Source organism: Myotis daubentonii, chromosome 6 (genome assembly GCF_963259705.1).
Source record: "Myotis daubentonii chromosome 6, mMyoDau2.1, whole genome shotgun sequence".
Classification (NCBI taxonomy): domain Eukaryota; kingdom Metazoa; phylum Chordata; class Mammalia; order Chiroptera; family Vespertilionidae; genus Myotis; species Myotis daubentonii.
In genome coordinates this window covers 12,815,669-12,840,050 of record NC_081845.1, presented here as the reverse complement: position 1 = coordinate 12,840,050, position 24,382 = coordinate 12,815,669, and the positions used below count along the sequence as shown (strand labels likewise).

At 38.5% G+C, this 24,382-nt stretch overlaps 2 protein-coding genes and 1 pseudogene across 26 annotated transcripts in view; 1 reads left to right on the top strand and 2 right to left on the bottom strand.

The window, feature by feature from the left end:
* The window catches only part of MCM9 (minichromosome maintenance 9 homologous recombination repair factor), a 59,507-nt gene that overhangs the window by 15,569 nt on the left and 19,556 nt on the right, over positions 1–24,382 (top strand). For 11 of the 25 annotated variants that reach the window (XR_009453386.1, XR_009453385.1, XM_059700178.1 and 8 more), the window contains one exon: positions 1,573–1,692. The exons of 3 other annotated variants lie outside the window; for them this stretch is intronic. Coding sequence is in view for 16 of the 22 variants with exons in the window: in XM_059700178.1 (XP_059556161.1) it covers positions 1,573–1,692 (120 nt within the window). In the remaining 6 variants the exon portion in view is untranslated. Of the gene's footprint in view, positions 1–1,572; positions 1,693–5,908; positions 5,944–6,422; positions 6,641–13,853; positions 14,010–14,052; positions 15,333–20,991; positions 21,096–24,382 lie in introns of those variants that run through there. 11 more of the 25 variants (XR_009453389.1, XR_009453387.1, XM_059700191.1 and 8 more) reach the window with 8 other exon arrangements.
* On the bottom strand, positions 4,810–14,975 carry ASF1A (anti-silencing function 1A histone chaperone). The gene is made up of 4 exons (XM_059700193.1): positions 14,841–14,975; positions 10,642–10,757; positions 6,634–6,810; positions 4,810–5,208 (listed from the first exon to the last, which is right to left on the bottom strand). The coding sequence occupies exons 1-4, from the start codon at positions 14,947–14,949 to the stop codon at positions 4,996–4,998; spliced, it is 615 nt and encodes a 204-aa protein (XP_059556176.1). The 5' UTR covers positions 14,950–14,975; the 3' UTR covers positions 4,810–4,995.
* On the bottom strand, positions 16,591–17,100 carry LOC132236837 (large ribosomal subunit protein eL21-like; annotated as a pseudogene).

Sequence of the window (24,382 nt, the reverse complement as noted above, 5' to 3'; positions counted from 1 at the left end):
TGTGTTTCTCTCAGACTGCTGCTCTCAGTCATCTGCCTGCTGATTCCCCTTCTGCCAATGGGTTGCAAATGTGCCATCTGCCATTTGGTGCTGCTGTAGGTCACACATTCAGGCAAATATTACTCTATGTATGTAATTATGTCCAAGTGGCAGAAAGCTCTTTTGCTGCTAACACACTTAACTACCTGAATCTGGCACAAAGTAGGTTTATTATGTCTTTGTGTAGGGCATATGAGAGTCATAATAACCAGAGACTAGATCAAAAGACTCCAAATACATTAATGTCAATCAGGCGGTTAGTAGGTACTCTAAAACCATGTACTGCAGTATAGAATAGTAAATGTCATAAGGTTTATGTGTATGGTATGTTTTGATAACCCACTGTTTGCAAGGCACTCTGCCAAATGTTGTACCTAAATAGGAGTTTCCTATTAATACATTTAGAAAATACTTAAATATTACTGAAGAAATTTGTTTGATCAGTGATATAATACAGCCACAGAATATTCATGTTCATTTGTGTTACATTTAAGTCCCACATTTTCAGTATTTATTTTATTTAAATTCTTTATTGTTTAAAGTATTACATGTCTCCTTTTTCCCCCCATTGACCTCTCCCAGCTGCTCCCACTGCCCCCCCCCCCCAAGCATTTGGTATTTATTTTTTATTTTTAAAAATTCTCACCCAAGGATATTTTTCCCATTGATTTTCAGACAGAGGGGAAGGGAAGGAGGAGGAGGGAGAGAAACATTGATGTGAGATAGACACATCAATTGGTTGCCTCCTGCACATGCCCTGACTGGGGCGGAAACAAACCTTCAACCTAGATAAGTGCCCTTGACCAGGAAACAGGAATCAAACCTGTGACCCTTTGGTTCAAAGCTCTAACCACTGAAATAAACTGGCCAAGGTAAAAGTTCCACTTTTTCAAAGTGCTCAAATAAAAATATAATAAATAAAATCAGAAATTTCATAAGCCAAATTTTAAAAAAACAGTAAACATAGGCCTGGACATCTAGAAATAACACAAAGTCTGTTAAGAAAATTTTTATTTTAAATGTCACCTTCAGAAATCATTTAAAGGTTGTTATTTATGATGACAGTTAACTTTACTAAAGATATTTTAGTTAAATCTTTCCTCAGATGACCAAGTATACAACAAAAGCATTATCTATATATATAAAAGCCCAGCAACTGGAACAGTGGAACGACCAGAACGACCGGTGGCTATGACACACACTGCAGCAGCCAATCAGCTTGATCCAGGCTCCGATTGGGCCCGCCCCCCTGGCTGGCCCCACCCCTGATCTGCCCCCAACACCCGGATTGGGTGTGGGGCTGGCTGGCCAACTACCCGCGGCCCCTCCCCCTGGCTGACCCGGCCCAATGGGCCCCCATCAGGGCTGGCCATGGGGCCGGCCACCCAGCCGGACCCCACCCGTGCACGAATTCGTGCACTGGTCCTCTAGTATAAATTATACATTGTGTTGACAATCCAAGTGGGCCATTTCCTTTTTGATTAATTATACTTGTTCATAGAAATTTAAAACTTGACGTTTACTTTTTTCTAGGTGAATCTCATCTTTTATTGGTTGGGGATCCTGGCACAGGGAAATCTCAATTCCTCAAATATGCAGCAAAGATTACACCAAGATCTGTGCTTACCACAGGAATTGGATCTACTAGTGCAGGTATTTTACATGACAATTTCATTTAATGTCACTACAGAAACTAATACAATGTTTTTTTTTCTTATTAAAAAGTACCTACAGTATGATAAATTTCAAACTAATTTCTGAGTTACTGCCAAAAATGGAAGGAAATATGTAGCATTTCTTTTGTAGCTCTTAAGAAAATATTTTAAAGGCTCCACCATCACTTATTTTCCAAAAACTTATTCTATACATCTTTTTGCATCTTAGTTTTGAATGATGCTATTCACTTTTCTCATAATCTAGTGATTATCTTCATACATACTTATGCATGAAAAAGTATGTATTAGCTGGCATTGTTTGAGGACCCAGTGAGCAGAACAATGAAATAAATTAAATAGGAGGGTAAAAATTTCACTGTACATAGATAGATCATGTTGCGCTTAAGGCATTTTTATGCTCATAGATCTCACGGGCAATGGAAGCTCCTGTGGAAAATTCTTAGGTAGAAAATGTCTCAATATGTGAAAAGTGGCTTTTCATCATTGCATTGTGCAGCTTTATTCACAAATTCTAATGATTCTCCAACAATGCACTTAAAAGCCTTTGCAGATAGGATATCAAGATTTGATTACAAAGTGATTTTAGGAAAAATTTATTTTAAAAGACATGTTTGCTCCCATTTTGTATTTTTACTCCATTTTGACTGGGGAAATATTTCTCCTGTTCTTCTATAATGGGCCTTTGATTTTACACATTTTATAAATGTTATTTATTACTTGTCAGGGGAGCCTAACCCTGTGCTCAGATTGCTTATGAGAAATGTATATTTTAAAGTTATCATAAAGCAGCAAATCTCCATTAATGGTCCTACATAATGAGAGCTCCATTCTAAGGAGCTGAACAAAGCATGCTCCTCCTATTTCTGAATGTTTTCTTAGCTCAGATGATACCCTCATTCCCTCCAACCTCCCCTTCGGTCTCTTCTGTAGCATATTGTTTGTTTTTATTTATTTTCCCAGGACACAGCTATTTGCTATGATCAAAAAAGGGGAAAAATAGTTCCAAACCTTCTAGTCATAATTCATATAGTGTCTGTAAATGAGGCTAAATAGGGGGAAAAAACTAGTTTCTCAGTTCTTAATGTTTGAATTCTAAATTTTTCTACTTTAATTTTAATATTTAAAATTATCTTATAGAACCATATTTTTTTTAAAATATATTTTTATTGATTTCAGAGAGGAAGGGAGAGGGAGAGAGAGAATCATTGATCGGGTGCCTCCTGCAGGCCCACAATGGGATCAAGCCCGCAACCCAGGCATGTGCCCTTGACACGAATCGAACCTGGGACCCTTCAGTCCACAGGCTGACACTGTATCCATTGAGCCAAACTGGCTAGGGCATAGAACCATAATTTTTAATAATAGTTTTAAAGTCTCAAACTTCTGTGAAAATTGGCTGTCCATTTACAATAAAAAGACTTAACCCTCAGTTGTCAATACAAACCAGTATTATAATTTATCAGAATAAAAACTCAGCAGTGTGGCTCGTTGGGCATCATCCTGTGCAGCGAAAGGTTGCTCGTTGGATTCCTGGTCAGGCACATGCCCGGGTTGCAGGCTCAAAGCCCAGTCGGGGGCCTGCAGGAGGCAGCTGATCTATGTTTCTCTCCCTCCCTCTCCCTCTCTCTCTAAAAATCAATTTTAAAAAAACTAAAACAAACACACCTTAGCAGTGAACTATAATTGGTAATCTGGCTTATATATGCTTTATTTCTAATAAGCACATATCTTGCCTGTTATATTAATCACTGAGCTCTTCGTTGGAAAATATTGCTTTTATTTTTAATACTTTTAACATTTTATTTTCATTGCAATTAGACAAATATAAAATTTTTCTTTATAGTTTTGACAGTAGGATGTATTTTATTTTTATAGTCTATGGACTAGTGGATAGTATTTTAATAATCTGGTATATTAAATTTCAAACTTTAACATTTAGCAAAATTTTGCTTCACAAACTCACTTTTAGAATGACAGGAAATATGTACAACTTAGATTCCATATTCAGACAAATGCCCTTTCCTCTTCCTCAAAATAAAAGCTTTAAAGTTTAGTATAGTATAAAAGTTTCCGATATGAAGGCACTGCATAACTGCATCATATGGCTGATGTCTTGCTTAGCAGCAAGAGCAACAAGAATATTCTACACTTAAGTTAATGGAGTATAAGAAACTTTTTGAGGAAGGACCTAGCTCTTAACAAAGAAAAAGAACCTTTTGGCCCATTTAGTTTATGAATTCCTTTCCAAGACTGCTTTTAAAAAAACTTATCTGGAAAAGCTATCAAGAATATGTCAATCTTATTCTGCATGAGTGTTGGGGATAATGGAAAGAGTACTACATGTGTGAAGATATATACATTTCCAAAATAATAACTTACCTGTTAGGGTAAAGCTAAATATACTGCCCCAAATCCAGTTTTTATATAAATGCTAACAACAGATGATCTATGAAACAGTTTTAAAGAGTTAAGTTTATAGTATTATTATAAATCTAATGAATAGATCTAAGTCATTATATTCTCCTGTTTTTAAACTGAGGGAGTTTGTATTTGCTCTTGACATGTTGATTGCACTGGGTAATTATGTATATGATTCATTAAGTGTTCTGATGTCCTAAACTCTCATAAAAACAAAAACCATAGCCAGAGGACTTTATAAAGAATTAACCACACTTGTTATTATCTTAGAAAACAAAATGAATGCTATCTAACATTACATGAACTACAATAGTAGCCATAGAAGGCTTTAAGATGGCCTGGAAATTCAGATTCTAAAGTTCTTGGTAGCATATAATTGATTTCAAATCCCTTCTTTAAGGACATGCCAAAAAATAATGGAAATTCACTCCTTAAATTAAACCAAACTATGTTATTACAGGAAGAAACATTTTAGTTGAAGTGAACTTTGTTCTTTTGAAGGTCAGTAAAATAGTGGTCCAAAGATTATTGTCCAAGAGGCTAAGACATCTTTACAACCTGGTCCAGTAATTCATATTTCTTTATAAGTGCTTTAATTACATATAGAGAAGAAAATAATATATATGATTTAATCAGATTAGTTTCAGAACAAATAAAATAACACATTAGAGAAAAATTACTTAAAAATAGTTGTATTTATATTCCACAATTTGCTCAAATACTGGTTTTCTTATAAACTTTCTACAGGATGGTTTTTAAACAAATTCTTCACATTGTGTCTTAGTGAGTATGACTTACAGAATTTCAGGGAAATAGTTCTGTGTTTTAATAGCTTAGTTTGTACTAAAGAGATGGGAGGCGGTCACATGCAGTCCATGTGGGATTCTAACATAACATTTAGTGAGTTTTCTGACGTGGACCATCCCTTTGATGCTGAAGGTAATGCATCTGTTGAAAGAAGTGACTGTAGATTTGGATTACTGCTCTCTGCATCTTCCAGTTTTTCTGTGTTATCTTCCCAGTTAATGTGGAATCTTGTGACTCTGGGATTAGATGCCAAAATGTTCCTTTGAAGCTATAGGAAGAAGAAAATATATAAATTGTAAACATGAAGAAAGTTAGATCACCATATACAAACAGGAGCTTGATAGAATGGTTTTTTATATTAATACTCCACAAGGGCTAAGTTCATATACATACAAATGTGTAAGTCAAAGCACCTAAAACATAACTAATAAAGAAGAACTAGGGCTGCTGCAAAGAAACTATTTAGCCTAATGAAAATAAGAATTCATACTTATACTATCCAAGAAAATACCCAAGTCCTCAATACTTTTGGTTTTAAAAGGTGAATGTTTCAGAGGATGCTTTCTAGAGAGATATGGTGTCTCTTCAGTAATATTTCAAAGAGAATGAAAAATTCCCTCAAATATAACCTCTTGTTATTAGTGGCTTCCTACCTTTTAATTGTTATGGCTCATTCTTAAAAACAGTGTTCTAGCCCTGGCTGGTGTGGCTCAGTTGGTTGGTGCACTGTTCCATACACTGAAAGGTTGTAGGTTCAATTCCTAGTCAGGGCACAAACCTAGGTTGCAGGTTCAGTCCCTGGTTGGGGTGTGTATGGGAGGCAGCCAATTGATGTTTCTCTCTCACACCAAGGTTTCTTTCTCTCTCCCTCCCTCTCATCCTCTCTGTAAAGTCAATGAACATATCCTTGGGTGAGGATTAAAAAAAAAAACCCAACATTCTAATTTCTTCATTTTTTTATATACAAGGTGCCGTGCCATACAGGTAACTAATAAATTGGATCAATGGAAGGCCCTACACCAGGATAAAAAACATTCTAGCCTTATTACTTTCTACTTATGTAAATTTTCTTACATGGTAGTGTCGTATTCAATCTCAAAAATCACTAGTCACTAAACTGTTACAGTTCCCAATGGAATCATAAAGTACTAATTATTTTTGAGAATATTGAATCATTGATTTCAACTTTTCACTCAGAAGCTAAGCTGCTTTCTATCACTAAAAATCTTTAATACCTTTAATTTAAACTTGTAAGAGTAGCAGATAAAACAAGGCATATAGATGTTCTGAGAACAGTGTTGATATGAAAAACAAACATAAAACTTCCTCCTGCAATTTTGAGAAGAGTTACAGACAAAACTATTATTGTATAATCAGTACAACAAACATGAATTTGAATCTCCTAAGGATTAAAATGAATAGAATTATGATGCAAGGAAAATGCCATACAGAAAGTCATAAACAAAGGTCTGTTTTTCACAGGAGGCATTTTCAATTTCTGAAACCAGAGACTCAAGGTGCCTGACCAACAGTACTTATGACTCATCTGGAGAGAGTCTGAGGTCATCCATGGTAATGGAACCATGACTAGTTTTCCTACTTGGCACAAGGACCTCAAATTTACCATTTTCATGGTACACTGTGAAATGGCAATTGTGTAAAAAACTGTAAAAAGGAACAGTCAGAACATTACCTTAGAAAAGTCTGGTTTTACTGGTGGATTTTCCCTTAGTTCTATCTCGGTATATTCGTTATTTACATAATAGCCAACTCTAATAAATTCTTGACCTCGATAGGTGCATGTAATTAGCACAACTGTTACACCTACGGCATCTGCATCTGGAATGAGTCCTGGATTAGGTGCATCAGCCTAGAATAATTTTAAAAGAAAAGAAACACATATCACAAAAGGCCGTTAACTACAAGGAAGACTAGAATTTTGGTTACTTTGAACACCATCAGTTGAGGGCATCATATTGGGGAAGACAAATGCTCATTTTTGAGACTGACGTATAGCCAGGAAATACAGTTCACGTGTTTCTCCACGGTATACCCAAGTACCATGGGTGCTTGAAAGCATCACTACTTCAGAGTAAAATAAATCTGGCTACAGCATGTTGTCGTTTATGAGGTTTATGCAATATTCAATTATAAAACCTTTCATAAAATATAATACACAATCAATAGTTTTATTTATTGCAACCTTTTCCAGTCATAATTTTCAGCCCTAAATTAGCCTATCATTTGCACTGTTGCCAGCATTAGTTACCTAAGCTCAGTTCTAATCCTATTCCTTCACCAGGTTTTAACACTTCAGATGATTACCCCCATTTCTAAAATAAAAATCTCAGTTAACTTCACCTGTAAGGCCCTTCACAATTTGTCTCCAACCCACATCTCCATTCACACTCCCTTTAACTCAGCATTTCTCAACCTGTGGGTCACGACCCCATTGGTGGTCGAACGACCCTTTCACAGGGGTCGCCTAAGACCATCCTGCATATCAGATACTTACATTACGATTCATAACAGTAGCAACATTACAGTTATGAAGTAGCAACAAAAATAATTTTATGGTTAGGTCACAACATGAGGAACTGTATTTAAAGGGCCAGAAGGTTGAGAACCACTGCTTTAACTCCACACCTCTCTTGTTCTGGAATTACACAGGTTCTTTAAAATAGAGTGATCTTTCATGCCTCTGCCTTGCATACACTGTCCCTTTGGCCTGAAATGTTCTTGCCTAATAGCCTGAAAAATTCATCATTTAAAGTTTGCATCAAATGTATTCTTCTTAGCTCAAAAGTTAGAATTAATAGCAATCTTTTTTATGCACTCATATTATTTGACATAAATCCTCTACTAGCAATGTCTAACAACCCAAATATGTTTACCCTTCAATCTTGCCTGTCATTCTAAGTTTTATCTTGGGCAGGAGTCCTATCCAGTTCGTCTATAATAATAAAAGCATAATATGCTAATTAGACCAGACATCCTTCTGGACATCCTTCCGGATAAAGCCAGGGCTGCAAGGGAAGCCTGGGTCCCAGGTGCCTGCCGGCAGCTGGGGGGAAGCCCGGGTCCTGGAGGGAAGCCAGTGCCGGCAGCCAGGGGAAAGAAGGCCTACTCTTGCACAAATTTCGTGCATCAGGCCTCTAGTCTTCATATATAATCTCATGTCTGGCACAGCTCTGAGCACACACTGTGTACTTAGTATTTTGAAATTCGTTCATAACTCAGTTCCTGCCCTGAAGTGGTTTATGATCTCTTTGGAGACACCAGAATGGGGACAGAGAGAGAGTCTGTCCTGAGAACATGCTGTTTATCTTAGGAATCCTGAGCACCCCTCCATGGAGGTGTTCTGTTATTTGCGGGGTCCCCAAAGAGTTCCCCGTGTACCTGGGAGTGGGTAGAGATAAGAAACAGAGAGGTATTTTAGCAGAGCGATGGGGACTTCCCCGCATAGTGCTTCACATTTCTTCAGCAAATTGGTTCTAGGCATATTTGTGTTCTAAAATTTGTTGGCCAAAGGATTCAGCGTGGGCAAATTTAAGTAGAAAAACCTGTAAACCTCTCGGATCATTTAGGATGGAGAAGTCACGGGATGGAGAAGTGAGAGGCAAAATAGGACAGATCAGGAGAATACTATGGCAGTTTGTTTGAAGCACAAAACAAAAAACTGTATTTCAGTCCCTTTCTGCTGATAATGGTACATTTTGTAAAACTTATAGGCTGAACACATGATCTAAATCACATGTGCTTCCTCTGTTGCTTTTTGTCAATGTGCAGTTACCAAGGTAAAACCAGTGGAAAACCACTAGAAGCAAATATTTTTGAATAATTTTTTTCTTCAGCACTCTAAGCCAAAAGCTTAGGAATGTTCTTAACAACAAATACATAGGACATATTTTTAAGGGTTTGTTTAAAAAACAAGGGATTTCTTTAGAAGTTTTTATAGTGGCATAAAAAGGTGCATATATCGCTCACTGCATCTCAAACTAAGTTTCTTTACTACATCATGAATTATCAGTAAAGGTCAGGTTCTCCAGGTTTGTGGGTCAAAGCAAATACTACTTCTTTATATAACAATTTCAAGAAGCTAAAAGATTGAAATTTTAGTTCTAAACATAGAAATAGGGCACTATTTGTCAGTGATTGTACTTGACTGCTTCATTCCTCATTTAATCCTCAAAACATTCTTATGAGGTGGGATATTCGCCACATTTTATAGGTGACTAACAGAGGTTAGGGAGCTTGTCTGAAGCTATATCCTATATAATAAATATGTAATTTGCAAATGGTTATTAGTCCGTGAAGCATAAGGACCGACCGCCTAACGACTGGATCACGGATCAGCAGGAGGGTGGGGCAGCGAGCTACAAGTGGGCAGCAGAGAGCTACAGGAAGGGGCAGGGCAGCAAGCTATGAGGGGGGAGAACGGGGCAGCGGGCAGAGAGCAACTGGAGGGCGGCAGCGAGCTACTGGCGCACAGATTCGTGCGCAGGGCTACTAGTGTGCATAATAAGCACTGAAGTGGGATTTGAACGAGATCTATAACTGCAGTGCTTCCCCTACACACTCATTCTCTGGTACCCATGTCTTTCACCAAGATTATGCACACTCACAATCTGGGTTAACAGCACTTTGGAATTCCCTGTTTAGGAGAGGGGAGGGAAAGATAGCAGCTCTAAAGATGCCATAGGTTTGAATTAGTCTTAGCCCGTATCTCATGGGATTATCTGAGCAGCAGTATTCATTTAAATGGGTCTCATCTGTGAAGTGAGAAAACAGGAGTCAGCAATAGGAAGAGTTCATTTTTTCTCTGGATGAAGTCTCTTCTGTGGGTTCTACTTAACTGAAGGGACCCTGTTGTAGAAACATTTGCAATAAATTTAATAGTTTTGTAAAAACCTGTGGCTAGTTACTCTTTCAACTATTATAAGTATCTCTCTAATAAGCATGGATAATTGGAAAGTGACTGAATAGTTTTATACAATTTAGCATGGATTAAAAGAACTTTTGAATACAGAAGACAATGCTGTAATCTTGGCACAGATCTCAATACTGTCCGTAATATCTGAGAACATATTTTATATTAGAATTTCCCCTCACAGTCAGTAAACAGAGTAGTAGCTTTATAACAGTAACCCTTTATAAAATGTGTAGATTAGATACTTTAGTAAACTGGACTTCAATTCCAATGACCCAAGATCACACATCTCTCTTTCTACTAACATACCTTTTAACCTAGCTTCATTACTGATTATGCTGATATCAAGTTGTTGCCTTTTTTATTATCATCACTCCTAGTGGCTGAAACCATAAAGCTGCATATGACTGACTACACCAATCAGTAGTGTGCATCTTTAATCTCTGTTTGGGGCTGCTGGACAGCACCCCCCTGAATGTCTGATACTAAGAGACTAGTCACAGAAAAGCCCAAAATTAACCACCACGTATAAAGTTACTGCATGCTGTGCAATCCCTGAAGTAAATATCACATTAACATCTCTCAGCAAACAAAATCAAGAGGCGGTGTTCCTGCATAACACAGAGACTTCCTAAACTGTGAGAGAAGCAGATAAAAAGCGAATGCAGCAGAAGCTGAGTGATTTAACCCACAAGGAAAGGGATAAGAACCATCTGATGTAGTCTGTTAAGAAACATATTTTACATACATATTTACCAAGAATGATCTTACCTGAAATACAAACATATGCCTTCCCGCAGGAACAGGGCCCACTAAAACAGAGTCTAAAACTTGATCGTATTCTTCACTTTCTGCAGAGCCCACATAGATAATTTTCCATTCCAGGTCTAGGGTTAAAACCAAAACATTATTTCATATTCAGTGATTATATTACAATATGACATCAAAAACCCTTTTAATGTCCACTTAGCCATTTACTGGCTGCTGAGATTGGCTTTTCATAGCAGAAAATCCAGGAAGGCACTAAACGGTTCCTTAAAAAATTCTTACATTTTGTACCAGTTTCTCAAAATGTTCTTTTGTGAAACACTAGTACCTGGGCAGGTCTCCTCACAAACAGGGTGGCTCAAAACCTGGGAAATGCTTCAGCCTTGTCTTGAGGGTTCATAAAGCACAGCGGCAGAGGACGTGTTCAGGCATTAATTTTAGACTTGTTCAGTTTGAGGTGTCTACTAGATATCTAAGTGGAGATAATGAATAGATCTGGTAAAAGTTTGGAAATTGTAAATAGGTAGGATTCCTAGGGAGTGAGCCTTGAGACTGTCCAAAAATGTCATGGAGATGAGGAAGACTCAATAAAGTAGGTTACAAAACTAGTGGCCAATGAGGTAGTAACCCAAAAGCCAAGCGGCAGGACTGTTTTAAGGGTGTGAACCTATTAAACTAGCCAAGTGAGGATATGACTAGGAATTGTCAAGTGTAGATTTGCATATTTTGTTCATTTCATATGTATTTGTACCTCAAAATATAGAGCCCTTGGCCTCCTAATTGGCATAAGTTGGCATTTGTGTCTGACAGGAACACAGTCATGATTTATAAACCTTTTATAAAATACCTATTACATGCTGGCCACTTCACACCTGTTGTTTACACTTCAATAGCTTTATCATATGGATTTAATTATACCTATTATGCAAACAAGGAAGTTGAGGCTCCGAGAGGCCAAGTAATCTACCTCCTAGTTAGTAAATCAAAGAATTAGAATCAAAGTTATGTCTCTGCAACTCGAAAGCCTGGGCTCTTTCCAAAAATTTAACTAGGAAGATAAATTCTTCCCTTTCTAGCCATGGGGAGATAATCTAGGCTGTAACTCAGGGTAACACCAATGCCTTGATTTTTGTTTATGGGATGCTTGCTGTAACCACTGAGTTTGAAATGCTCAGTAGTCATTTCTAAATTAGCATCAATTGTTTTATTCTTAGAACTTAGATTTTATTCCCCTCTTCCTGTATTGGAAGCAGGGAAAGGCGCAGATGCTTTGCACAGGTTATTAGTTGAAGGCGTTTACTCACTTATTTTAAAAGTTAACTGATTGTTTCACTTACTTATGGTAATCCCAGACTGCAGGTATCTGTGTTGGGAGTGAGGGATTCACCAAGGGAATTTTCAACTAATTGCACTACTTGGCAAGACTTGTTGTCTAGTGGAAAGTATGTAGTCTTTGGAAAATTTGAAAGTATGAAGCACTATGCTTTACTCTGGTACGTTGTAAGTATTCAACTAACATGTAGCCATTATTGGAAACAACTAAATTATTTTAAAAGCAAATACTCCTCTGCACTGCAGGTGTGGCTCAGTGGCTGAGCATCAGCCCATGATCCAGGAGGTCCCAGTTCCATTCCCGTCAGGGCACATGCCGGGGTTGTGGGCTCCATCCCCAGTAGGGGGCGTGCAGGAGGAAGCCAAAGATTCTCTCATCATTGATGTTTCTATCTCTCTTTCTCTCCCTTCCTCTCTCTGAAATCAAAAGAACATATTGTAAAAACAAATTTTAAAGAAATAATAAATACAATTACTCCTCAAGGCTTTTCTGAAACAAAGCTTTTAAAGGAACGTAAAACAATGAGGGGGCTACTGACAAGTTAAAGTATCAAAAATGGTGGCCCATCTCTGGCTTGGGATTGAGACAATTATAAAGTGAAAAGAAAAAATTTTTAAATAAAGAATTTCAATAGTATAAAATTATGGAACCGATAAGAAGCCTTTGCCAAGTAAACTCGGTTTCCTTAATTCACACAACCTCTAGGTGGAGTACACAAGCATGGCACCTTTTTGAAAGATTCCTTTGCAGTTTTGGTATGACTCAGCTTAAACTCTTTAAAAAAAACACTAAATAAATGCCGAGTCTAGGTATCATGGGAAGTGAAGTACACAAATGGAAGGAGGTGAATTGTTAACATGAGTATTGTGAAAATTCTGAAGTGATTTAACTGAATAGATTCCAGTAAAAAAGGGAACACAGTTCTGCCTCCATGAACGGCAGACTTCAACCATCCCATGTCAAGGCCCTGGAACAACATCTTTAGTCGTCTAACTTCCTTGTTCAGAATTGTCTCCTAAAATGAAAGTTATCACTTGAGAAATACCTGTAATCTGAAGAACTTCTAATGCCTAAACCACTATAGTATAAGTTGGAATGGACCAATCAATGGTTTCATTACATTCACCCATTTTATATGCAATTGGCAATGGCAATAAGATGGGAAAAATTACAGACTTATTAAAAAAAAATGGGGCTGGTAGCTGAAATGTTTATAGTATTACTAAGGTAAAGTACTCAAATGGTTTCAAAATAGTAAGAACATTCCCCTTTAATTTTATTATCAATGGCCTATTTAGAAATTTAACAAGTTTCAAAATGTGCACTACATGTTATACATGTGCATATATGCTTTATAAATGTATTTAAACTGTATGGAAGAGCACAGATTAAAGTGTTAACTATGGTTACTTATAGGAATGAAATGGGAAAGGTACTGAGTACAGCAGACTGTTACTCTGTATGTTTTGAAAGTTTATTACAATGAGTGCGTATTTTCATAATTTAAAAAATTAACCCCCTAAAATATATTTTATAGATTCAAAACTAATTTAAGTCGAAAGTGCTTTATATGCTTTGATTAGTACAATAATATTAAATGCACTTTGTTAAATAGATTTGTTAAGTTCAAAGATGTGTGTCCCCCTATTTAAATTTTTAAATTACCATTGATGAAGTTAAACTTTTTCCCCTCAAATTTTGAAAATAAAGCGCCGGAGTATTTTAAGTAAATTCCCAACGATAAGACCTTGGCAAGTTTCAGCTTTCTAAATATTTATCACTGCACATATTAAGAATATTTATCTTTTTTATTACTTTATTACTTAGAAAAAATTATCAAAATTTGTGCATTGCCATTATGACTTTACCTTTTACTTCCTAGCCCACTTTCGTGTTTTATGTTCAGGGTGTTTGGATATCGAGTTATTTTCATTAGCTTTCAACACGTTTTTTGAATTCAACCTTTCAGACTACTTAGAAGCCAGTAGTGATTCGGTCCTGGCAGTTACTTAAGTATTTTTCTTATTTCTGCTCTTGGGTGAAATGTGACGCTACAGCTGAGCCATGCCTTTCTTCCCGAGAGAGAAGACTTCAGTCGCTAGGAACGGAGTTCCGTTGGTCGGGGAGCCCGTGCCCCAGCGTCCGGGCGCCGAGCATCCGAGCATCCCGGCGCCGGCGGCGAGTGCGGGCCGGGAGCGCGGAGCCTGCGCCCGCCTCCCCCGCTGGTTGGTCGAGGCAGCGGGAAATCCGCGCGAGGACAGCCTCGCTCTCCTCCCCACCGCGGCCGGCCATGGCCACCGGGAGAGCCGGCAACTCCAGCGTTAGCTCTACGCAGGGACTCGCCCTTCCACGGGGCAGGAAGGTGGGCCGGCGGCGCCGCGTTCGTCACCCACGGAGAGGAGGCGTCGTGACGCCGGGTCGGTGGCCCGCTCCTCTCCTCGGGGTAAGATGGCTCCGCTGCGAACTCGCCGGCGCGACCACAGACGCGCCTCTCCCTTCCCGGCCTTCCCGTCGGGGCCGCGGGGACCGCCAAGGCCGTTCGCGACGCGGGGCCAGCCCGGCGGGACCCCCGGCCGGCGCCGCGGGCGCGAGTGCGGGTCTCGCGAGTCGCCGCCCGCCAGACAAAGCTGACAACATGGCTACCTCCGCCCCAACAAGTTCCGAGCAAGTTGAGCGGCGGCAGGCGCCCGGCCACGGCGAACGCCTCCCGCGCCCCGGCGGCCGTCGTCCATCAACTTCAAGTTTCCCTCCAGAGCCGAGCCCGCAGCCCGCCCGGCGCCGAGCGCCGCCGCCCTCGCGAGGCCGGGCCCGGGAAACTTTCAACGTCTGCAGCCGCAACTGACAGCCCGGCGGGCGGGCGCCCACTCACCTTCAGACAGGTCCTCGATGCACTCGAAGGTGATCTCGAACTGGAAGGGGTTGTAGAAGGGAGACGGGTTGTCCAGCACCACTACATTGTTCACCTGAACCTTTGCCATATTTTGAAAGAAGCACAAACAATGGGGACGGGGCTTGTGCGGCACAGTCCAGCCCAGCGCGCGGCCGTCCCCGGAGAGCGCAGACCCCCGCCCGGCGCCGGCCCGACGTCGTGCAGCGGCGACTTGAGAAACTTTTTCCCCTTTTTATTTACACGGGAGCACTCCACGGTGTTGTGCAGCTTTCCTATTTCACTAAACTACGGCCCATTCTGCTCTGATAACTAGCAGCGTTGCTCGCGATTGGCTGCACCCGAGCTCTGACCCTCCTCCTCCAGCGAGGCCTCCGCGGCGAGCAAGAGGGGCTCCCGCTCCCGGAATGGACTCGGAAACTTTAACTGCGGCTCCACCTGCTGGTGCGGATTAGGACAAAGGCGGAGAACAAAGTGAGTGGAATGCAGGCTGGGAGGCCCGCGCGGAGGCCGCCGCCGTTGCCGCCGGCGGGGGGCGGGGCAGCGCAGGCCCCGCCCCCGGCCCGGCGGCTCCCGCGCCTCACGTCGGGCGTGGCCGCGGCGGGGCGGGTCGCGGGTCGGAAGGGGCGTGGCCATCGCAGAGGCGGTGGGGGGCGTGGCCGAGGCGGGGAGGTGTGCTCGCGGCTGCCTCTGCGGTGGGAGGGCGCGATTCTGGGCCACGCCCGCCCCTCGGGTCTGCTTAGTGGTATGGTTTTTTTTTTCCCTTTTTTCATTTGTCCAACGGCTATGCTGGGTCTGCTTAATTGAGCAGATATGACTCGGTTGTATACACTAGATTAGGTTTAGCTGCCTCTGTATTGGATAATATTTGCGGTAGAGTGAAGGATTGGTTGCAGTGGAAATAAATCATATTTTATAGACCGATGCCAGCTCAAAAGGAGCAAAGCCATTTTGGAAATCTAGTTCTTAGCCAATCTCTGCGTTTGGGCACGACAGGGCTGTTAGTTAAGTAGATACAAAATGTAGGGCGAGGAGACACATTTGCACACACACTTGGCTTGGAAAATCTGAATAGATATTATTTGGGCTGCACCTCGGTCTTCCTCTCCTTCCAGTCTGGAAAGTCCTAGAATAAGAAAAAGATTACTAGAGATGTGGTTAGTTACACCCCATGTTTCTACCGTTTGAGGGCATAACAGGAACGTAAATGGAGAGAACATGGAAGTAAGGATACCAGAGGGCAACAAATATAAGGGAAAAGGCCAGTAGAGAACACAAAGGGATAGCAAGTGTGATTTTTCAAAAAAATGTATGACCTAAACTGTCAGTAAATAAAAATGTGTGGCACCGCACACGAGTTCCAAGGAGCCTTTGCTTGATTCATGGACATTCAGTGTGGATTCATTTACGCTGCTTAACTACCATTGCTGGAAAAGGGAGAGCTTTTAACACATTTATGAGGTTGTTGAACTGTTTCTGTTTACTAAATAAAAGTGGTATAAAGGTTTAGGTTATTGCTTGCTTTTTATAAACCATTATTTTTCCTCAAGAGGTGTGAATGAAACCACTGAACTTGGCTAATTAAATTCAGAGAGAAAATTAATTCTTTTCCAGGGGGAGGGTTTCACAAAGTTTTCTTTAATAATTCTTTGGGGGGAAGGGACACCACACTTCCACTCAATTAAGAGAAACATTTTTATCAACACAGAAGTCTTTTTTATTTTTTCGCCATTTACGCGATGAATTCATAGGGAATGGGTTCCAGCAGCTCAGGCTCCTTTCCATTGGTTCTCACAAAGTGTGCTTCTCTGGGTGGAGCAGGCTAAGGCTTCAGTTGAACCCATGTGCCTTTCTCTTTGGCTTCCTTCTTTTTCTGATCATTTTCCTTCACACCTTTCAGGAAGCTTCTTGGCTCTTAGAGAACTTAATATGCTCAATACGTACTTTCATTCTCTTGGCAAGAATCTTGCCCTTACCTTGCTTGTCCACAGTAATGCCCACTGCATGCTGGGTGACACTGTAGACTCTTCCAGTGTTGCCACAGTAACAGTTGTGGGCATTCCTTTTTGAACAGCGCCCATTCCCCTGATGTCCACAATGTCACCTTTCTTGTAGATGCGCATGTATGTGGCCAAAGGAACAACTCCATGTTTTCTAAAAGGCCTAGAGAACATATAGCGGGTGCCTCTCCTCTTTCCCTTTGTGTTAGTCATTTTGGCGAATTACTGGAAGATGGCGGTTCCAGCCGAAATCGAGAAAACTAATTCTTAAGTATCATCTATGCTGGAATAATTTTCTCTTAGTATAGTGCCCAGAATTTTGAGTTGTCATTCTTTGGGCATTGTTCATACTTAAGTAGGTTGCTTTTGATGAAAACTTTTTCATCTGATGGTCTTTTTTAAATATGTTTTTAATGATTTCAGAGAGGAAAGAAGAGGGAGAGAGAGAAACATCAGTGATGAGGGAGAATCATCGATTGGCTGCCTCGTCCAGCCCCCCTTACTGGGGATTGAGCCCACAACCTGGGGCCTGACGGTCTTTTGAAAGTTAATATTGGACAGCTAATACCAGGACTTCCCACATTTAGGAAAATTACTTAGAGTGGGGGGTCCCATTTTATTGTCAATGGATTAAATAATCAAATAGGACCTACCAAAAAAATGGTTTCCTCAAGCCCAGTTGTTTGTGCGCATTAAGTATGAGTCATACTGTGGTGATATGGTATGTATGTATAGATAACATTTTGATCCTCAAAACATCCTGGAATGGTAGGACGGGAGGGTGTTATCATCCCCACATAACAAAGGAGGACAGTGGTGCTCAGAAACCTGTTCCTTTAATTGCTGACCAAGTGCTTCTCTACTTTTTGGTCACTGTGTCAGATAATACTTAAAGTGGACTTTATGTGTAGAAAAAGCAATTGATATCATTTCCTGGAAGAAATGATATCAATTTCCACCGGCTGGCAGAAATGATATCAGTTTCCACAGGCTGGCAAACACTGTAGTAATGACTTGATTAATGAACTCTTGAGGAACAAAGCTCCATGAATGAAGTTGGCCCAGGTACATACTGGGAGTGAGAGGAGGCCCAAGCCAAGGCAAAGCCGTGAGAATCTCCCCATGAGGCACTGCAGATGATAAGCCTCCTATTGCAGAAGGGATGACGGGGGTGGGGGGGGTGAGGGTGGGGTGGGGGGGGTGGAATGAGTCCTGGAATGCATCCTCATGCTTTATGGTTTCCATATTTATTACATAAAGTGTGTCCTCCTCCCCCATTTTTTGCTCCCCCTCTTTAATAACAGTTTCACTGTTTTGTGTTGATCACTACCCACCATTAGGTTACAATTTTGTTGAAGATATAAGCTGTGTCTGAGCCCTTATCCATAGCTGGACTATACTGTTAAACACCCTTTGGATATCTATCAATGAGATTATTGTTCTTTCTGAAGCACCATAATTATGTTTGCTGTTGACAACTTGTTGATGTTAATATCTTTCTGACCAGAAGAATATTAATGGAAATGCTTAGTAATTATTTTCTGTTTCATGTATCTAGTTTTTTTACCCTGTGTTCTTAGTCCTCTTATATGAAGCTCCTTCTAAACTTGTTTTCCTCCTGACCTCACTCTCCACTTATAATACATCTTCTCATGTTTTACATTCCATTCTTTTCTCTCTAACCGCCCACCTCTCCCATTCATCAGATAACCAGGAGAAATGTGGTCATAGGTAGAAAGAGGATTCAAATCTTTAAAACAGCTCTTGGCTAGACTACTGCTTGCACAAAGCCACTGCTAAACACAGCAGCTTTTTTAGTTGGTTACTATAGAGACAAATGGCATTAAATGGAGACATGCTTGAGGGAAGTTAGGCAAGTAAGCTTTGTGAGATTGGATGCCTTATATGCAGGATTGTCTAAAAAAGGTCAAAACTGGACAAGATAGGAAGGAGAAAGGTTTCACAAATGAGCTGATAGGTAATTAATTGGTGGATTTAGGTTGGTAGTTTTGTGCCTGCTAGTCTTGAATCCAGCATAAAAGAACCTATCTCCAAGTACCTCTATTATGACTTTATAGTGACTTTTTTTTAATAACAGCTATGCTACCGTGAATTTTTGTGTTCAGATTTCTGTTGGAGGCGCATATGTTTTCATTTTTCTGGGTCTTGAGATTGGAATTGCTGGATCCATATGGTACCTCCTTATGAGGAACTACCAGGCTGTTTTCCCAAGTGGCTGCACTTACATTCCCACCAGCAGTGTATGAGCATTCCAGCATCTTCACCTCCCTCCCCACCCTTATTAGCTTTTTTGATTATAGACTTTGGTGATGTGTGAAGTAGAGTCTCATTGTGGTTTTGATTTACATTTCCCTGAGGGCTAAAAATGTTTGACTGTTTTTCATTTGCTTATTGATCATTTGTATATCTTCTGTGGAGAAATGTCTATTTGGATCCTTGGCCTTTTAAAAAATTGGGTAATTTTTTATTATTATTATTGAGCTGTAAGAGTTCTTGATTCTAAATACAAGTCTTTCATCAGAGACATATTGATCAGGTTTGGGAAAATTTTCTCCCCTTCTGTGGATTATCTTTTCATTTTCTTGAGGGTGTCCTTTGCAGCTCAAAGCTTTTAATTTGATGAAGTCCACTTTATTTTGTCTTTTTTTGCTTGTGCTTTTGGTGTCATTTCTCAAAAATATTGCCTAATCAAGAGCCATGAAGATTTATATTTGTGTTTTCTTCTAACCATTTTATACCTTTAGCACCTTACATTTAAGTTTGATCTACTTTGAATTATTTTTTGTATATGGTATCAAGAAGGGGTCCAAATTCCTATTTTTATATGTGGATGTTCAATTTCCCAGCAGCATCTTAAAAAATTATTCTTTCCTCAATGAATTGGCTTGGAACCCTTATCAAACATGAGTTAACCATAAATGTGTGCGTTCATTTCTGCAAAATTAATTTTTTTTGTTGATCTATATCTTCTGTCATTACTACACTGTATTGATTATTGTCACTCTGTAGTCAGGAAATTTGAGACCTCCAAACCCCTTCCCCCCCCCCCCCCATATTATATCTATTCGGGATTCCTTGAATTTCCATATAAATTTTATGATCACTTTGTCAATGTCTGCAAAGAAGCCAACTGAAATCTACATTGAATCTGTAGATCCCTTTGAGGAATATTGCCATTTTAACAATGTTAAAATTCCTGTCAGTGAACATGGGACGTATTTTCATTTATTTTAGTAATCTTTCATTTCTTTCAACAATGTTTTGTAGTTTCAGGGTATAAGTAAGATTTTGTACATCTTTTGTTAAATTTATTCCTAAGTGGTTTGTGTGTTTTTTTTGAGGCTGTTGAAAAGGGAATTAGTATTTTCTTAATATATTTTTGTATTCTTCATTGCATGTATATAGACATATGATTGATTTTTAAAGATTGCTTTTTTTATCCTTCAGCCTTGCTGAACTTGTTTATTAGTTGTAATAATTTTTTAGTAAATTCCTTAAGATTATTCTATATGCAAGATCATGACATTTGCAAATAGAGATAATTTGACTTCTTTTCCCTTCCTAATGACTATTATTACATTTCATGCCTAATTGCCCTTCCTAGAACCTCCAGTACCTTCGGTACAATATTGAATAGAAGTAGTGAGAATGAACCTCTCTGTCTTGTTTCTAATCTTAACGTGAAAACAGTCAGTCTTACACCATTAAGAATGATAGTAGCTGGTTTTTGTGTAGCTGCCCTTTATCAGGGTCCTAATTTGTTGAATTTTTGTCAAATGCTTTTCCTGCTTCTGTTGAAGTGATCATATGCTTTTTGTGCCTTATTCTATAAGTGTAAGGATATTACATTTGTTGATTTTCAGGTGTTGCACTACTTGGTCATGATGTGTAATCCTTTTTATGTATTGCTGAATTTGATTTGCTAGCATTTTGTTGAGGATATTTGTATCTGTAATCATAAGAGATATTGGTTTTTAGTATTTTTGCAATGTCTTTTTTTAATGATGAGTATGTTACTCTCTAAGCACTGCTTTATATGCATCCCATAGTTGTGGTATGTTGTATCTTCATTTTCTTTCATCTCAGTGTTTTCTAATTTTTCTTTTGTCCAGCTATCTGTTCATCGCATGAACACCTCTTTACACTACCTCTGACAAATGGACATTTCATTTTTGCTTAAATAGTTACTTTGAGGAAAAGTTCACTACTTTGTAAGGTAGCCCACTCATTTTTAAACATCTCAATGTATCCAGCATGTAAAACTCTACATGTTGTTCTAGGTTATTTCTTTTGAAGTTGCCCCAAATTTGTTTAATGCTTCTTCCATAGGATAGTTCTCTAAATATATAAACATTATTTTCACTTCTCTAAGTCTTTCCTTAAGGCTAATTATATCCCATGCTATATTCCTTAAATTTAAGGCATTATTAAGATGTCCTTTATAATCCGTTTATCCTTTTAAAAAATTATTATTTCTTTTAAAATTTAATGTCTCAAAGTAGACATTAAGTCCTAGAATAGGAGTGAGCAATCTCCTATAAAGGGCCAGATACAAATATTTTAGATTTTGAGGGCCATTCAATGTTTGTCACAATTACTAAACTCTGATTGTAATATGAAACTGCCATATATAATAAGCATGACTGTGTTAAACAACAACTGTTTTTACAGAAACAGGTGTCTGCGCCAGATTTTGACCATAGATCATAATTTGCTAGATGTTATCTAACCAGTGCAGAACCTAGTGTGATTATATCATCACTTATGAATGCTGTTGCATTAGTGTATGTTGAAGACTGTATTAAAATATTCTGAGGGGAAGTTAGATATTATTCTCATATTTGCTCCTCTATAAGTAAGTGTTTTACCCTCTGGCTTCTTTCAAGATTTTTTCTTCATCTTTCATTTTAATGTTTTTCCTGCTCTGTGTTTTCTGAGTTTTCTAGATTTGTGGTTTGGTGTCTGACATTAATATAGGGAATATTATTGGCTTCAAATATTGCTCTGTTCCTTCTCTTACTTCTTCTGGTATTGCCATTACATAAATTACATGTATGTTATATCTTTTGTAGTTGTTTTCATAGTTCTTGGATATTCTGTTCTGTTATTTCCATCTTTTTCTCTTTGCTTTCAGTTTTAAAAGCTTCTATTGACTAACCTTACTCTCAGATATTTTTTTCCCCTCAGCCATGTCCAGTCTACTAATGAGTCCATCAAAGGCATTCTTCATTTCTTTTGTAGTGTTTTTGATCTCTGGAACGTCTTTCTTACTATTTCTTAGACTTTCCATCTCTTTGTTTATAATATCAGAGAAATATTGTCAATATTTAATGTGAGAACCTGTAAGAGCTCCTGGAACTAACACTCACAAAAGTGTGGGAACTCTCTTCCTCCCATGAATGTGTTCCTCTGGAGTTTTTAATTCTCAGAATTGTCCACACTGAGTCTCCAGTAATTTGAGAATTATGGTCAGATTTTCCTATCCCAGTACAGGTTCCCATGGAGGTTTCTGCTCTAGTAAGTTGTGATTCTCTGTCTTTATGTCTTTCCAATTTGGGGAGCAGGGGTTTGACCTGTGACCTCATTTCTCTGATGGATCTCAGAATTACTGATTTCTCAGTTTGTTTAGAGTTTACTTAGTGTTAAGATGGAGCAGTAACTTCTAAGTTCCTTAAATACTGGACCAGAAACCAGATGTTTTCTTCCGTAAGTTTTACATTTTTCATTTAGGTCTTTAATTCTTTTTTTTTTAGGTCTTTAATTCTTATGACTTATTTTTGTATTACAAAATTAGGTATGGATCAAGATTGATTTTTTTTCTTTTTTATAAGGCTATCCAATTATTTGTGGGATGGAGTATCCTTTCTCTATTAAATTGCTTTTACTTTTATATACTTGATCATATATGTGTGGGCCTATTTTTTGGGCTCTATTCTTTCCATTGTTCTATCTGTTTATATTCTTTCTCCATTACTACTCTGGATTGCTCTAGCTTTGTAGTAAATCTGGAAATGGGTCATGTGAGACTTCCTACTTTATTTTTTGGTTGACTCTTCTGTTTTCTTTGCTTCTCCATATAAATTTTACAATCACCTTGTTAATTTCTAGAAAAAGAAAAATCTTCCTAGGATTTTGTTTGCAGTTGTATTGAATCTATAAAGCATTTTGGGGACAGAGAGCACTTTGGGGAAACATCTTAAAATATTGAGATTTTTTTTTTAAAATATATATTTTTATTGATTTCAGAGAGGAAGGAAGAGAGCGAGAGAGATAGAAACATCCATGATGAGAGAGAATCATGGATTGGCTGCCTCCTGCAAGTTTTCACTGGGGATCGAGCCCACAACCCGGGCATGTGCCCTTGACCGGAATCGAACCTGGGACCTTTCAGTTCCCAGGCTGACACTCTATCCACTGAGCCAAACCGGCTAGAGCAAAATATTGAGATTTTTAATTCATTCAATGAATATGGGATATCTTTATTTGATTAGGTCATCTTTAATTTTCTTTAAAAATGTTTTGTAGTTTTTGCATACAGGTCTTACACATCATTTTAAAAGATCTATATCTAGGTATTTAATATTTTTGGATGCTATCATCTATTATTTTTAAATTGTAATTTCTAATGTTTTCTCATATGTAGACATATGATTAATTTTTGTATATTGACTTTCAAACAGCAACCCTGCTATTCTCATTTATTAGTTCTAGCAGCTTTATTGTAATTTTTGGAATTTTCTACATAATCATATTGTCTGTAAATATATTTTTTAAAATTTAGGTTTTCCTTTTCAAGAAAAAGTGTTGAGAGCAAATCTCCTTGCCTTGTTCTGATCTCGAGGGTAGAAGGGTATGGGACTCAAAGCATTCAATCTTTTATCATTAAGTGTTAGCTGAAAGATTTTTTTAAATACCCTTTATCAAATTGAAGGAGTTTCGTCTAGTCCTAGTTATCTGAGAATTTTTTTTTTATTATGAATGACCATAGAGTTTTGTCAAGTGTTATTTCTGTATCTGTTGAGGTGGTCGTTTGCTTTTTCTTCCTCAGTTGATGTGATGAATTGCATTTATTAGTCTTTGAAAAGTAGTGTTGCATTCCCAAAATAAACCCAACTTAGTTATGATCTATTATCATTTTATGTATTTTTTAATTTGCTTTTTTTTGAGGATTTTTGAATCTATGTTAATGAGGGATACTGGTCTGTAGTTTCATTTTACTATATCTTTATCTGTTTTGGATATCATGATAATGCCGACGTCATTATCTGAGTTGGGACGTGTTTCTTGTTTTTCTACAGTTCTAAAAATTTTGTATAGAATTCGTATTATTTCTTCCGTAAATGTTTGGTAGACTTCATCATGACGTCATCACAGCCTGTAGATTTGTGTGTTGCAAGATGTTTAACTACATAGTCAATTTTCAAAGTAGATATAAGATTATGTAAGTTATCTTTTTTTAAGATAAACTTTGACAGTTTATATATTTTGACAATTTCATTTAAG

Coding starts and splice junctions, on each gene's coding strand:
- ASF1A (XM_059700193.1), bottom strand. CDS start 14,949: ATGGCAAAGGTTCAGGTGAACAATGTAGTGGTGCTGGACAACCCGTCT. Junction 10,758..14,840: donor CATCGAGGACCTGTCTGAAG/GTGAGTGGGCGC, acceptor TTTTAACCCTAG/ACCTGGAATGGAAAATTATC. Junction 6,811..10,641: donor GGCATATGTTTGTATTTCAG/GTAAGATCATTC, acceptor AAATTATTCTAG/GCTGATGCACCTAATCCAGG.